Source organism: Odocoileus virginianus, chromosome 23 (genome assembly GCF_023699985.2).
Source record: "Odocoileus virginianus isolate 20LAN1187 ecotype Illinois chromosome 23, Ovbor_1.2, whole genome shotgun sequence".
Taxonomy (NCBI): Eukaryota; Metazoa; Chordata; class Mammalia; order Artiodactyla; family Cervidae; genus Odocoileus; species Odocoileus virginianus.
In genome coordinates, this window is record NC_069696.1 from 134,647 (window position 1) to 147,366 (window position 12,720).

Sequence of the window (12,720 nt, forward strand, 5' to 3'; positions counted from 1 at the left end):
ACGTACCTGTGCAGGGGGCAGCAGCTGGGCAGCTCTTGGGTCTTCTTCCTGCAAACAACAGGGAAACAGTGGATCAGGGACAGCTGGGCGTGGTCTTGTCCAAACAAGACTATCTAAGGTCCTTGGCTCAGTCCAACTGATAGGTGTAAACACAGGCTCCTGATCTACTGGACTGAGACATTCACTGCATCTGATCACCAGCTGAAATTACTTCATGTTTTTACTTGTTTATCACTCTCAACAAATCCCACATCCCACAACAAATACATACACAGATATCTGCAAATACATACACACCCCCACAGACACAATCTGAAGGAAAATTCCAGGAAGAACTTTGTATACGTCATTCATTTTTGGCTATTAGGATAGTCTTGGCACATTGTATGCATTCATTCACTATGTATGTATAGAGAACTTTCTCTAAATACTGTGATGGGGCTTGATATTTATTTAATGATTAATAGATGAATAAAATCTGGTGAAATAGAATCTCTCTGAATTCTTACTAACCAGTAATGCAATGCAGGAAATACAAATTAATATTAATTGTTTGATGTAACAGAAAAGAGATATTTTAAAAATAAGTCCAGATTCACAGAAATGATTTGTATTCAATATTACATATATACTTTTTAAAGGGAAATTAAATAGATTCTAAACTTTTTAATCTATTTTTCAGTATGATATATGGACAAGCAAAAAGATTACTATAGGAAGAGGACACTTTTTTTAAAGGAACAGAACAAGTAGAATTTAGAGAAAGATAGATAAGTAGACAAATAGCTGAATAGTCTGTGTCCAGAAAACTCAAGTAAATAAACTGAGAAAAGCTATAAAGAGGACATAGAGGAAAAAGGAAACATAGGACCAAAAGAGACACATGAAAATATTGAAGACAAAGAAAATAAACATAAAATCAAAATAGTGCAAGAAAACCAACAAATACACAGTATTTGACATAAAATATCAGAACCGGCATAGCCTTTTCATATTATATTATCAAACATCCTAACCTAAGCAGTAAGATGTCTCTAAAAATGATATAAAGAACTCTTTTGGATGCTTGCAAGTACAGAACTGGAAACCTCACTACCTCTCAATTCATTGTGCTTGATCATAGAACATTATCATCAAAATAAGTTCTTATAGCTTAATATCCCTTCAACCTTCCATAGGAACAGGAAAAAGAGAAGAGGAGAGAAAGGCAAGGAAGGGAGTGAGCTTCTGTCTTGGAAATATCTATTGCCCCATGCCCCCCAGCTGTGGATTTCAGGCAATTCCTAACATATCATCCAGGGTACGCCCTAATGGTGCGTGCGTGTGTGTGTGTGTGTGTGTGTGTGTGTGTGTGTGTCTGTCTGTCTGTGTGTGTGTGTGTGTCTGTGTGTGTGTGTATGTATATATGAAATGAGGGGACAAAGGGGCAGAGAACAAAAGGTTGAACGAAGGGAAAACACTGTGAAACTGCAAAAGAAGGAAGTAAGAAAATGACAAGGGGAAGGAAGGAAGGTGAAAGAAACCAGGAGCAAAGCAACTGTCACTCATTTTAGACCTGAAATGTTTTAGGATGAGACTTATGAGCTCTTACAAGTTTATTGATCTTGGAGCTTCTCTATGATATAGCTTTAGTTTAATAGTCAAGTTATTGAAACATCCTGGCATTTTCTACCTAGATATGAAAAAAATAGTCCAATACTTTCTAAGTAATTTGACAATATCTATTAAAATATTTGTATGTGTCTATGTACATGTGATAATACCTGCATATCCTTTGATCTAATAATATTACTGGGGAGTAATCCTAATAAACTCAGCAATATATAGAGATATTTGTATGAAATGCTTACTATAAAATTCTTTGTTGTGGAGAAAATAATTAAAAGCAATGGAACTACCTGGAGGAGGAAATGGCAACCCACTCCAGTATTCTTGCCTGGAAAATCCCATGGGCAGAGAAGACTGGTGGGCTACAGTCAGTGGGGTTACAAATAATCAGACAGGACTTAGCAACTGAGCATGTACCCATGCACCAGTAAATAGGCAAATGGTAATATGAACTGGAGTATCAACCTCCCATTAATGAAATATTATGTCATTGTTTTACAAAGAGAGAAACTGGAGGAATATTCATGATATGTTTTTAAGTGATAAAAAGCAAAGTTAACAATAATGTGTATGATATAATCCTAATTGATAAAAATCAATAACAATACAACATTAACATAAACTTTTATGGTACATGTGTTTGGATATAAATATAATGATGGAGGAATCTGAAAAATGACATATATCAGTCCATTAATCTTGCTTACTTCAAGAGGATACAAGTGGACAAGTGGTCATGGGAAGTGGTCATTTATCTTTTTCACAAGTTAGATGTTTGCTTACAAGTAAGCAATGTCTTTGTAATTTAGATGAAAAAGAAAGGAACTGGTCTTTCTCTAAGCATGAAACAAGCCAGTGGATAGGATACATATTCGCTGGTGCCAAGCAGGCTACAAGCCCAACAGGAGCAAGTGTGGCTGATTCAAGGAAGAGACCCAAAGACAGGCAAAAGGGGACAGAAGGAAGGATGACTGGCCATCCTCTGTGCCACCAGTGTTCTTTTACCTGGTAGTATTGTTCTTTTCCTGGGGTATCATCCCAGAGATGAGATTCCCTTACATTACTTTTACTGAGGGTGAGCCCAAACCTTTCTCCATTTATCATCAGTGTCCTGCCCCCTGGAGCAGCTTTGGTGAATCTCCTCCTTCCATGGGAAAGTCCTTCAAAGCCTCAGGTCAAAACTTAGGCTACATCTACTCTGGCATTTCTGCTAATTAGCTTGATTACAGACTTCCTGTGACATGGTTTCCAGTTGTTTTTTGCTTGGACACATGCACCTCATCTCTGTGGTATTTTCCACATAAACTGCCGTCAGCTCAGATTTCTTTACTTTTCCCATTGAAACAATATTGAGATATGTGGATTAAATAACCTTGATCCAAAATTCATTTTATAGACTCAGCTTAAACTCATCAAGTAGATTTGAAAACACAGAATCGCACTAACAACGTCCTACAGAGTTGGGACAGATACATAGAAACAGACAGTAAGTCACCTGCACACGAGATGTAGGCTTCCTCCTTTGGAGAGCATGAACTGTAATTCCAAGGATCAGAAGGACACTGCCAGAGAGAGGTGTCAGTTTTCCGACACTGGATTCCATCTACCCACCGGGGTCTAGAACCTTCCCTGAGACCAACAGAAGTGTTGAGACTTCCACTGTCCCCACAGCCAAGCTGTCTGCAGATGATGGACACGGTGATGTCATCCATGGGGCTGCGGCAGACACTGCCCCAGGTCCCGTTGTAGAAAACTTCCAGCCACCCAGCACACTGCTGGTCCTCGCTCACCATCCTGAGGGCCAGGAACTCTAAGGTCGAAATGGAAAAGACAGGACACAGTGAGCACTGCACTCAGTGCTCTGGGTTTTCCTCTCTCCCAGAAACTGTGACCACACACCACTACCTCAGCTGAGGAAATATCTACAAGGTAGCAAGACAAATGTTTCTCCTTTTAACCCTATTTTGTCCATTTGTGTCTATCTTTCTAAATATTTCTACCACAATGATGTAACTGATATGAACATCAGAGGAAGACCAACCTGGGCACCTACAGGGAGAGGTAGCTGAATCCTGCTTCCTGATAAAAAAAAAAACTGCTAAAACAGTGTGTGAAAGGATGTGATGTGGACAAAGAGGTGGTAGATTGAATAATGAACCCTAGATATGTCCATGTCCTAAATGAATCCCTTGTATTTCAAAGGGAACTCTATAGATGTTATTAACACTAGAATCTTGGAATGGTGAGATTAACCTGCAATATCATGTATTAACCAAGTAAACCCAGTGTAATCACATCCTTAGACCTACCATCTGAACATCGAAATTCTCTTTTTGACTGTATTTAGAGGGAGATGAGACATGGAAGAATGGTTAGAGAAGGGAATGCTGTTTAAAGAAGAAAGAGGGCTCCAAGCCAAGGAATGAGACCGAATAGAAACCAGAAAAGGCTGGGAAAGGAGTCCTCCCCAGAGATTCCAGGAAGAACCCAGCCCTGTGGACACCAAGATGTTAGCCCTCAGAGACTCTCATCAGACTCCTAGCAAACACAACTGAACAGAGTAAATCTGTGCTTTCATTACATCATCACCAGGATCTCCAGACTGTACTACAGCCGGGAACTGAAGAGAGAGCCCTGCTTTCATGTGGAAACTAAGAAACGGCTCTGCCAGGAAACACTGCTGAGAAGAAAGGACCAGAATCTCAGTTGCTGCAGGAGGAAGTGAAAGCACCTCGTTTTCAGCTCTGCTGCAAAGACAGGCTCCATGGGAGGAAGCCTCCTACTCTGGTCCTTTAAGCATCTCTCCATCAGCACTCCTGGTGGCTCAGAGGGTATAGCATCTGCCCACAATGCGGGAGACTCGGGTTCGATCCCTGGCTTGGGAAGATCCCTTAGAGAAGGAAGTGGCAACCCACTCCAGTACTCTGGCCTGGAAAATCCCATGGACAGAGAAGCCGGGTAGACTACAGTCCACGGGGTCGCAAAGAGTCGGACACGACTGAGCGGTTTCACTTTAATCAGCGCTTAGACCTCCGTCCTCCAGGGCCCCACCCCATCCCCCAGCCTGTGGACAGCGTGCAGCACAGACCTGAGCAGACGACCCCCGCGTCCTCCTTGTGTCTGCAGTCATGCCGACCCCAGCCTCGGGAAGGGCACCTCCACACGTGGGACTCCTTTCCTGTGCAGTTCAGGTCGTCCAGCCAAATGCGCCCTGATCCCGCCCCAAAGTGAGCAGACCTCGTGGCGTTGAGGGCTTCTCCACAGCCCAGCTGCCTGCACACCACGTGGGCATCGTCCAGGTCCCAGCTGTCATCACAGATGGTGCCCCAGGAGCCCTGGTCCAGGATCTCCACTCTCCCGGCGCAGGGACCGCCCCCGTCCACCAGGCGGAGCTGTCTGCTGTCTGACGAGAGAGAAATGGGACAATGGGGACCTGCGGAAAGGAAAGGGTCTTCTGCCCTGTGGGACCCTCACCTGAGCAGTAGGGGGCGCTCTCCTCTGAGGATGCAGAGTCTGCTGGTTCTGACAGGGAGTCATTGCACTGGGGCAGCACCTGGGTCTGGTTTCCTGCAGAAACAGCAATGATCAGAGAGTTCTTAGGGTTGGCGGTTTTTAAACATATTCACAAAATCTTTGATGCTACATCCACCAGTATTCTTGCCTGGAGATCCCCATGGACAGAGGAGCCTGTCAGGCTACTGTCCACAGGGTCGCATAGAGTTGGACATAACTGAAGCAACTTAGCACGCTCACAGGCACCAATAAGCAAGGTCTATGCCTCTTTCCCTTGAAGCTCTGCTGACCTTCGTGAATTCCTAGTAAGCAAAAGAAGGGAGTGAAGGTAGCACTGCTTGATTCTCAGCACTGGGTCTGAAAACTCGGACAACCTCCTGTGTAATCGCTTAGGACTTTGCTTTAAGGCAAGTCTGCCCTGTTAAGGCTCTGTCCTGCAGATACTGTCATGTGCAGGTCTCTGGTCATTCAGTTCAACCCAGTTGCCAGGTTTGTTCATGAACCATCCTGGATCTCCAGTTCAGTTGTGTCCCCAGATGCAGTCAGCCCCATCTGATATCGGACCGCGACCTGATAAGACCCCAAGACAGAATGCAAATTTGAGCTCGTCCCAAATTCCTTGCGCAGGAAATCATGAACAGAGATAAAAAGGCGTTTTAATCCAGCCCAGGTTGGATGCATGAGACAAGTGCTCAGGGCTGTGCACTGGGAAGACCCAGAGGGATGGGAGAGACAGCGAGGCGGGAGGGGGGATCGGGAAGGGGGAACACATGTAAATCCATGGCTGATTCATGTCAATGTATGGCAAAAACCACTACAATATATAAAATAAATAAATAAATAAATTTTTTAAAGGCATTTTAAGTTGCTGAATTCTGAGGGACATTTTGTCATGCAGCAATAGTAACCAAACACTTATACTTACCATATTATTAATACCAAGTATTTACTGAAGACAAATGAAGTACTTGTCTTTAAAAGGACTTGTATATGCATATGCATAGCATCTTTATCCATAATGACTCAAATTTGGGATGTCACCTAAAACATGTGACATTGCTTTTGGAACAAAGTAACAGGCAGAATCTAAAAGGGTGGAGGGAATTACTGGCAGAAACCTGATGGGTTTGGGCAATGATGTCAATGAGTACTTAAAAGAAAGTGAGGAAAATATGATTGGAAGCGGAAGGAAAAAATACACAGTGATCTGTGTTATGCAAAATAAAATGTCTCTTTAAGTGACTAGATTTTGAAGTAATTTGTTACAGGGCAACAGTAACCAGAAAACACCTTCTCTCAATCTCAGTTAATTTTAGAGCAAACCAGCAAAACCAGTCACTAAATATTTAGAACATTTGAATGGTGTGATTTAACAAACATGAAAATCGAAACTACGAAATAACACCTTATTCCAAGCACTTACAGGTCATTTACCAAGGCAGATCATATTTTATACAAAAAGTGAGATCCAAAAGTTTTTCAAAATGCTAAAGTCTTTATAAAATATGTTCTGTTTTAGGTTTTGTGTTGTGTTTTTTTTTTTTAAACTAAAGTAGCATTAAGCTAAAACCAAAAGACAAATAGCAAAACCTTCTGTGTGTGAGTGCGTGCTAAGTTGCTTCAGTCATGTCCAACTCTTTGTGACCCTATGGACTGTAGCCTAGCAGGCTTCTCTGTCCATGGGGTTCTCCAGGCAAGAATACTGGAGTGAGTTGCCATGCCCTCCTCCAGGGGAATCTTCCTGAACCAGGGATCGAAACTGTGTCTCCTGAGGCTCCTGCATTGCAGGCGGATTCTCTACTGCTGAACCACTGGGGAAGCCTTTAAAACCTCTGTCAGTTCAGTTTGGTTCAGTTCAGTTGCTCAGTCGTGTCCAACTCTTTGTGACCCCATGAATCGCAGCACGCCAGGCCTCCCTGTCCATCACCAACACCCAGAGTCTACCCAAACCCACGCCCATCAAGTCGGTGATGCCATCTAGCCATCTCATACTCTGTCACCCCCTTCTCCTCCTGCCCCCAATCCCTCCCAGCATCAGGGTCTTTTAGTGAGGTATAATTTTCATGCAATAAAATACATTTATTTTGAGTATGTTTTCATAAGTTTTGACAATTGCATGTACCAGTGTAACCACTAACACAATTAAAATTCAGAATACATAGGATTACCCAAAAAGTTCCTACATGATTTTTGCAATCAATAAAAATTGCAAACCCAGACCCCACAAACCCAGACCCAGGAAATATTTATCTGTCTTCTATCACAGTGGGTTAATCGCATTTTTCTAGAATTTAATAAAACCATAAAATATGGAATCCGTTCTACATGACCTCACTTAGCATGCTTTGAGATTTTATGAGTAGCTTATTCTTTCTATTTTTAAAGTCTTACATTGTATGAATATACCATAGCTTGTTCTCCTTTCTTTTGAAGAAAATTAGAGTGGTTTATAATTATTTGCTCTTTTGAAGAAAGATGTTCTGACTTTCCTTGCCTAAAATTTTGTGGACATACCTTTTCATTCCTCTTAGGTAACAGAAATTTTGATAACATAGTAAGTGTATGTCTACCTTAAAAAAGCTTGATTTTTTGAAAAAAGTTATTTTCTTTTACATTATCATCAGCAATATATGAGAGTTCTAGTGGATCAATGTCCTTCCCCAAACTTGGCATTGTCAGGCTCCTTAACTCTAGCTATTCTAGCTTAAGGATTTATATCTTTTCATACTTTAATTTGAATTTCCTTAATAATAGTGATATTGAGAATCTTTTCATTCACTTACTGGCCATTTTGCATATCAGCTTTGGAGGATTGTCTTTTTTAATCTTTTGCCCATGTAAAAACTGGGTATTTCTTTTTTTACTTTTCTGTTAAAAATTTTTCACTTATTCTGGACATAGGTCCTTTATTAGATATATGTATTGCAATTAATTTCTATTAGTTAAGTGCCTTTTCATTTTTTTAATGTTTTCTTTCAAAAAGCAAAATGTTTTAATTTTGATGATAATTATTTCTCATTTTTTATAGTAAATGCGTTAGGAATTGTTTGCCTACTCCAGGATCATGATAATTTTTCTTATGCTTTCTTCTACAAGTTTGACAATAAACTTTTATATGGGAATGATCATTTACTTGAGCTACTCTGATGGACTGAGGGTTTTCTACAGGGTGAGGATGGAAGAAATGAGGCTTCTGGTGTGAAAAAAAGGATTGTGGTTCATTTTTTCCCATGAAGATATTCAGTTAGCCAATCATCCTTTGAAGAGATTTTATTTTCCACCTAGAAATACCTCTATGCCTTTGTAGACAACTAACTTATTATAGTTGGCTATGGGTCTATTACTAAACTTTATTATGTTCTGTAGATCTATTTAGCTAACTTTATTCAATGACCACATTGCTTTGGATACTTTGTAGGAAACTTGAGGTTAGATTACTTCCATTTTTGCCCTTCTTTTTCAAACTTGTTTTGTCCATTCCAGTTCCTTCCCATTTAAATATATAATTTGGAATTGGCTTATAAAGTTCTACAAAAATATCACTTGGATTTTGATTAGGATTAGATTGATTGTATAGATCAAGTGAAAAGAATTGACAAGACTATTCAGTTTTCTAATCCATGAACATAGTATACTTTTTTTTAAGATGTTCTGTGATTTTTGATGTAAAACCCTTTAGATATTTTCCTAAGTATCTTCCTACATATTTAACAGTCTTCATACTATAATTAGTGGAAATTTTCCAATTTTTCCCTACTTTTTGCTAGCATAAAGAAATACCACTTATATCCAGGTCATGCCTCATTGGTCATTAGTGAAGACAATCAGTGTACATGGATAAACCATATGTAAGTCAACAATCAGCAACCCTAAACAATGTGAACAAGCTGGTCCTGGATATTACCAGTAGAGTTTCAAATTTTAAACAGCACACTATAATCATTTAGTTATCCCACTTCAGTCAATATTTTTTCTGTTACTTTTATGATTCTTTCTTTGATTTCTTTTGCAATTTAATTGCAGCATTGCTGGGGAAAGTTTATTTGCATTCAGATAATGGGAGTGATCTATTAACTTTGTCAACTTGAATTTCCAACTTCTCCCAAGTTTGAAAAGTTTATCACTATAATTCATTTAAATAAACTTTCTCCCACCTTCTCCTTCTTTTCTTCAAAAATCCCAATTATTCTAATATTTGTATGTTAGATGGAGACCCACACATCATGTTGACTATCTTTGTTCCTTTTTACTCATTTCATTGGTTCTCCACTGACTGATTATTTCAAAGATTGTATCCTATAGTCATTTATTCTATCCTGAATTTTATCTACTCTGTTGTAGATGCTGTTTATTGCATTTTTTTCCCATTTTATTTATTAAATTAATTCTTCAGCACCAGAATTTCTGTTTGGTTCTTCTATAGCTTCTCTTTGCTGAATTTCTCATTTTGTTCACCTATTGTTTCCCTGATTTCATTGAATTGCCATTCTCTCTTGTCTTATAGCTCACTCAGTTTCCTCAAAACAGCTATGTTGGGTTCTTTATAAGCTAGATCACAAAGCTTCATGTCATTGACGTGTGTCTTTGTCAGTTTTGCAAAGTTACTGTTACTCTTTGGTGATGATTACTTTAATTCTTCAAGATCCTTGAAATTTTGTATTTCTGCTTTTGCTTAGATGTAGAAGACATTCCATCATATCTACTAGTTACCTTCAGGTGGTATACACACTTCTCTGAGCTTGTATAGACTCACTTGCTCTACATGTTTTGCTCCCTCTTGTAGCAGAAACCTTAGATTTTAGGTCTTCTCTGGTCCTTACAACTCACCCAGTTGCTGGGAACCTCTCTTCTGCTGTGCTACAGCTCAAGTCTGCGGTTACCTCCTTGCCCACTGCCCCTCGTCTGTTTTTTTGAGATCACTCCATTTACTGGAGTTTGTTTTCACCTCCACACTTGGGAATACACAAAAGCAGCAGTTGGGAGGGTGGCAGTGAGTATGAATTTAGTACTCAGGAAACTGGAGTAGCCATAGACCCAGGATGGAAATCTTTGACTGGCATTCCCCTAGAGGCTTAAAGATGGGCTTCTTGCTGAAACCTGAGCATAGTCAGCACATCCCTTTTACACCCTTTGGCATTCTTAATGACCTTTCACATCTTCTCTCTGCAATCATGGAGGTTCAGACCCAGAATTCTGGGTTCTGGTGGAGAGAAATTGATTACCTGGAAGTATAGAGTGGGCAGTAGCTCACTGCTCTCCTTTTTCCCCATTGGAGAAACACCACCAGCTAGTTCAAATTTATGCTTTGTCACCTTAGGGTTGAGCTTCCCTATTAGCTCAAACAGTAAAGAATCTGCCTGCAGTGCAGAAGACCTGCGTTCAATCCCTGGATTGGGAAGATCCCCTGAAGAAGGAAATGGTGACCCACTCCAGTATTCTTGCCTAGAGAATCCCATGGACAGATGAGACTGGCAGGCTACAGTCCATGGGGTCACAAAGAGTCAGACATGACTGAGCGACTAACACACACACGCCTTGGGTTGAGGGGCAGCATCGGCAAAATCCTTTCATCCTCTCCAATCATTCAAACTTTTGGCGGGGACAGGGAGGGGGTTGCTTCAACAGAGTACTGACATTTCCCATCAGGAATCCTGGACATCTAAAAATTTTCATAAGTGTCTAACCTGGTAAGCACTAACCAGGTTTTTCCAGGTTTTCCATGACCACGGCCCAGGTGGCTGGGACAGGTCCACCAGCTCCTACTGGGTCCAAGCTCTACCAATGTCTACATGCCTATTACTGGATACCTAGGTGGGTGACCATCCTCCTGGTCCCATGGTAGAATATTTTGGATCCCACAACTTTCACAGAGGCTCTTTTAATCATGGATATATGGTTAATTAGTTGTTATAAAGAGAAGCAAATAAGAGGGATATCTTATACCACCATGATGCTGACATCACTCCCTCTTTGCCAAGACTTCTAAGCATTTAGCTAAAGTGGAGAAATTCTTTGAATAGCTCCAGTTAAAATGACATCAGAACCAATAGAAAATCTGAATAATTCTGGCTTATTAAAAATACTGAATTTGTAATTAAACTTTTCTACTATAAAGCCAAAACAACTTCAGGTTCAGATGTACTTCAAAAAAAAAAAGCAGTTAATAATAATCTGTGAAATTAAAATTTCCTGAATTTGAATTTGAAAATATTCAAATACATGCTGAGGAACCTAGTAAAGGGATCTGACGTGTATAGTAATTCTCACATGGTTTAGTGGTGAAAAATCCCTGACTGAAGTATACACTTGTTGCTTATATATTATTCTCTTTGATTATACTTAAATAGCTATGTTTACTTAACAGAAGTATTCCCCTTAATGCTTCTCGCCCCAATTTGAAAATTGAATGAATAACGATGGAACCTGCATTTCATCATGAAAGTTCTAACCTTTGAAGCCTGTTTCCCCTCACTCTCTGCCCTTGAGGACATCTTACTCCAGGAACATGCTGAGTACCAGTAACCCTTCCTTCTCTCCTACCTGAGCAGATCACAGAGGCTGTGTTGCCATGGGAACAGTCAGGATCACCCAGGGCAGTCACAGCGCACTCCCACAGGAAGGACTCATCCCCCCAGCAGTGAAATCGGGCTTTCCAGAGCTGATCATTTCCTTCTGCTCCTTCTGGGGTGGAGATGGCGAATCCACAGCCAAGCTGACGACAGACAACATTGGCATTGGCCAGACTCCAGTGGGAGGCACAGAGCGCTCTCCATCGTCCAGAAATATTCATCTCCACCTGCCCCTCACACTGAGAGGAGCTGTTTGTCATGAGCCGAACTTCTGTGTATGCTGGCAGAAAAAAAGAAAAAACAGAACAAAGCAAGATTTCAGCAAAATCTCATGATTTTCTTCCCCCAACAGAGTGTGCAGGGAGGTTAAGTCCTGATCTACATCTCACCTGAACAGACAACCTGAACAGCTCCACTGTGGTGGCACGTGCCCCCTGGACAGGGCACTCTGGGGCAGACCCAGAGCTCAGGCTCCTCCCCCTCACACCCGAACTCTTCAGCCCAGACCCGGCCATCTGACTCTGTAAAGGGCATATGTCCGAGGACAGACACAGCCTTGCCACATCCCAGCTCTGCACAGATGACCTGAGCATTGGAAAGTGTGAAGTTCCCATCAGACACTGGGATCCAGTCTTCTCCAGAACGTACTTCAACTTGCCCTGAGCAGGGTCCATCCCCTCTAGCCAGATGCACAAATCCTAAGAAAAACAAAAAATAAAGCCAGTGGGTATTCATGATCCTGGCTTGAAAACTGGAACCAATATGTCAGAGGCAATGCTGTGAAAGCTTTTATTTTCTAGGAGTGATACATGGAGAAATAACTTGACAGTTAGTGTCATGATTTTTCATGACCAAGTTTCTGAAGAGAAATCCAGAGGGACTTGCAGGGACAGTTTGGAATGACTGAATCCCAACAACGTATACTTGGAGGTTGATTAGAAATGTGAACTTCCTATGTAGGGGATGGGAAACTACAGGACCCAAGACAGATTATCTGAAATGGTTGAACACCAAGAAAGTATATTTTAGC

At 40.9% G+C, this 12,720-nt stretch overlaps 1 protein-coding gene across 1 annotated transcript in view; it reads right to left on the minus strand.

The window, feature by feature from the left end:
• Positions 1-12,720, minus strand: part of LOC110137274 (antigen WC1.1-like) — a 72,451-nt gene that overhangs the window by 45,511 nt on the left and 14,220 nt on the right. Inside the window, 6 exon segments of the mRNA XM_070454160.1 lie at positions 7-48; positions 3,104-3,418; positions 4,697-5,011; positions 5,083-5,175; positions 11,662-11,970; positions 12,080-12,388. Of these exon segments, the coding sequence (XP_070310261.1) occupies positions 7-48; positions 3,104-3,418; positions 4,697-5,011; positions 5,083-5,175; positions 11,662-11,970; positions 12,080-12,388 (1,383 nt within the window).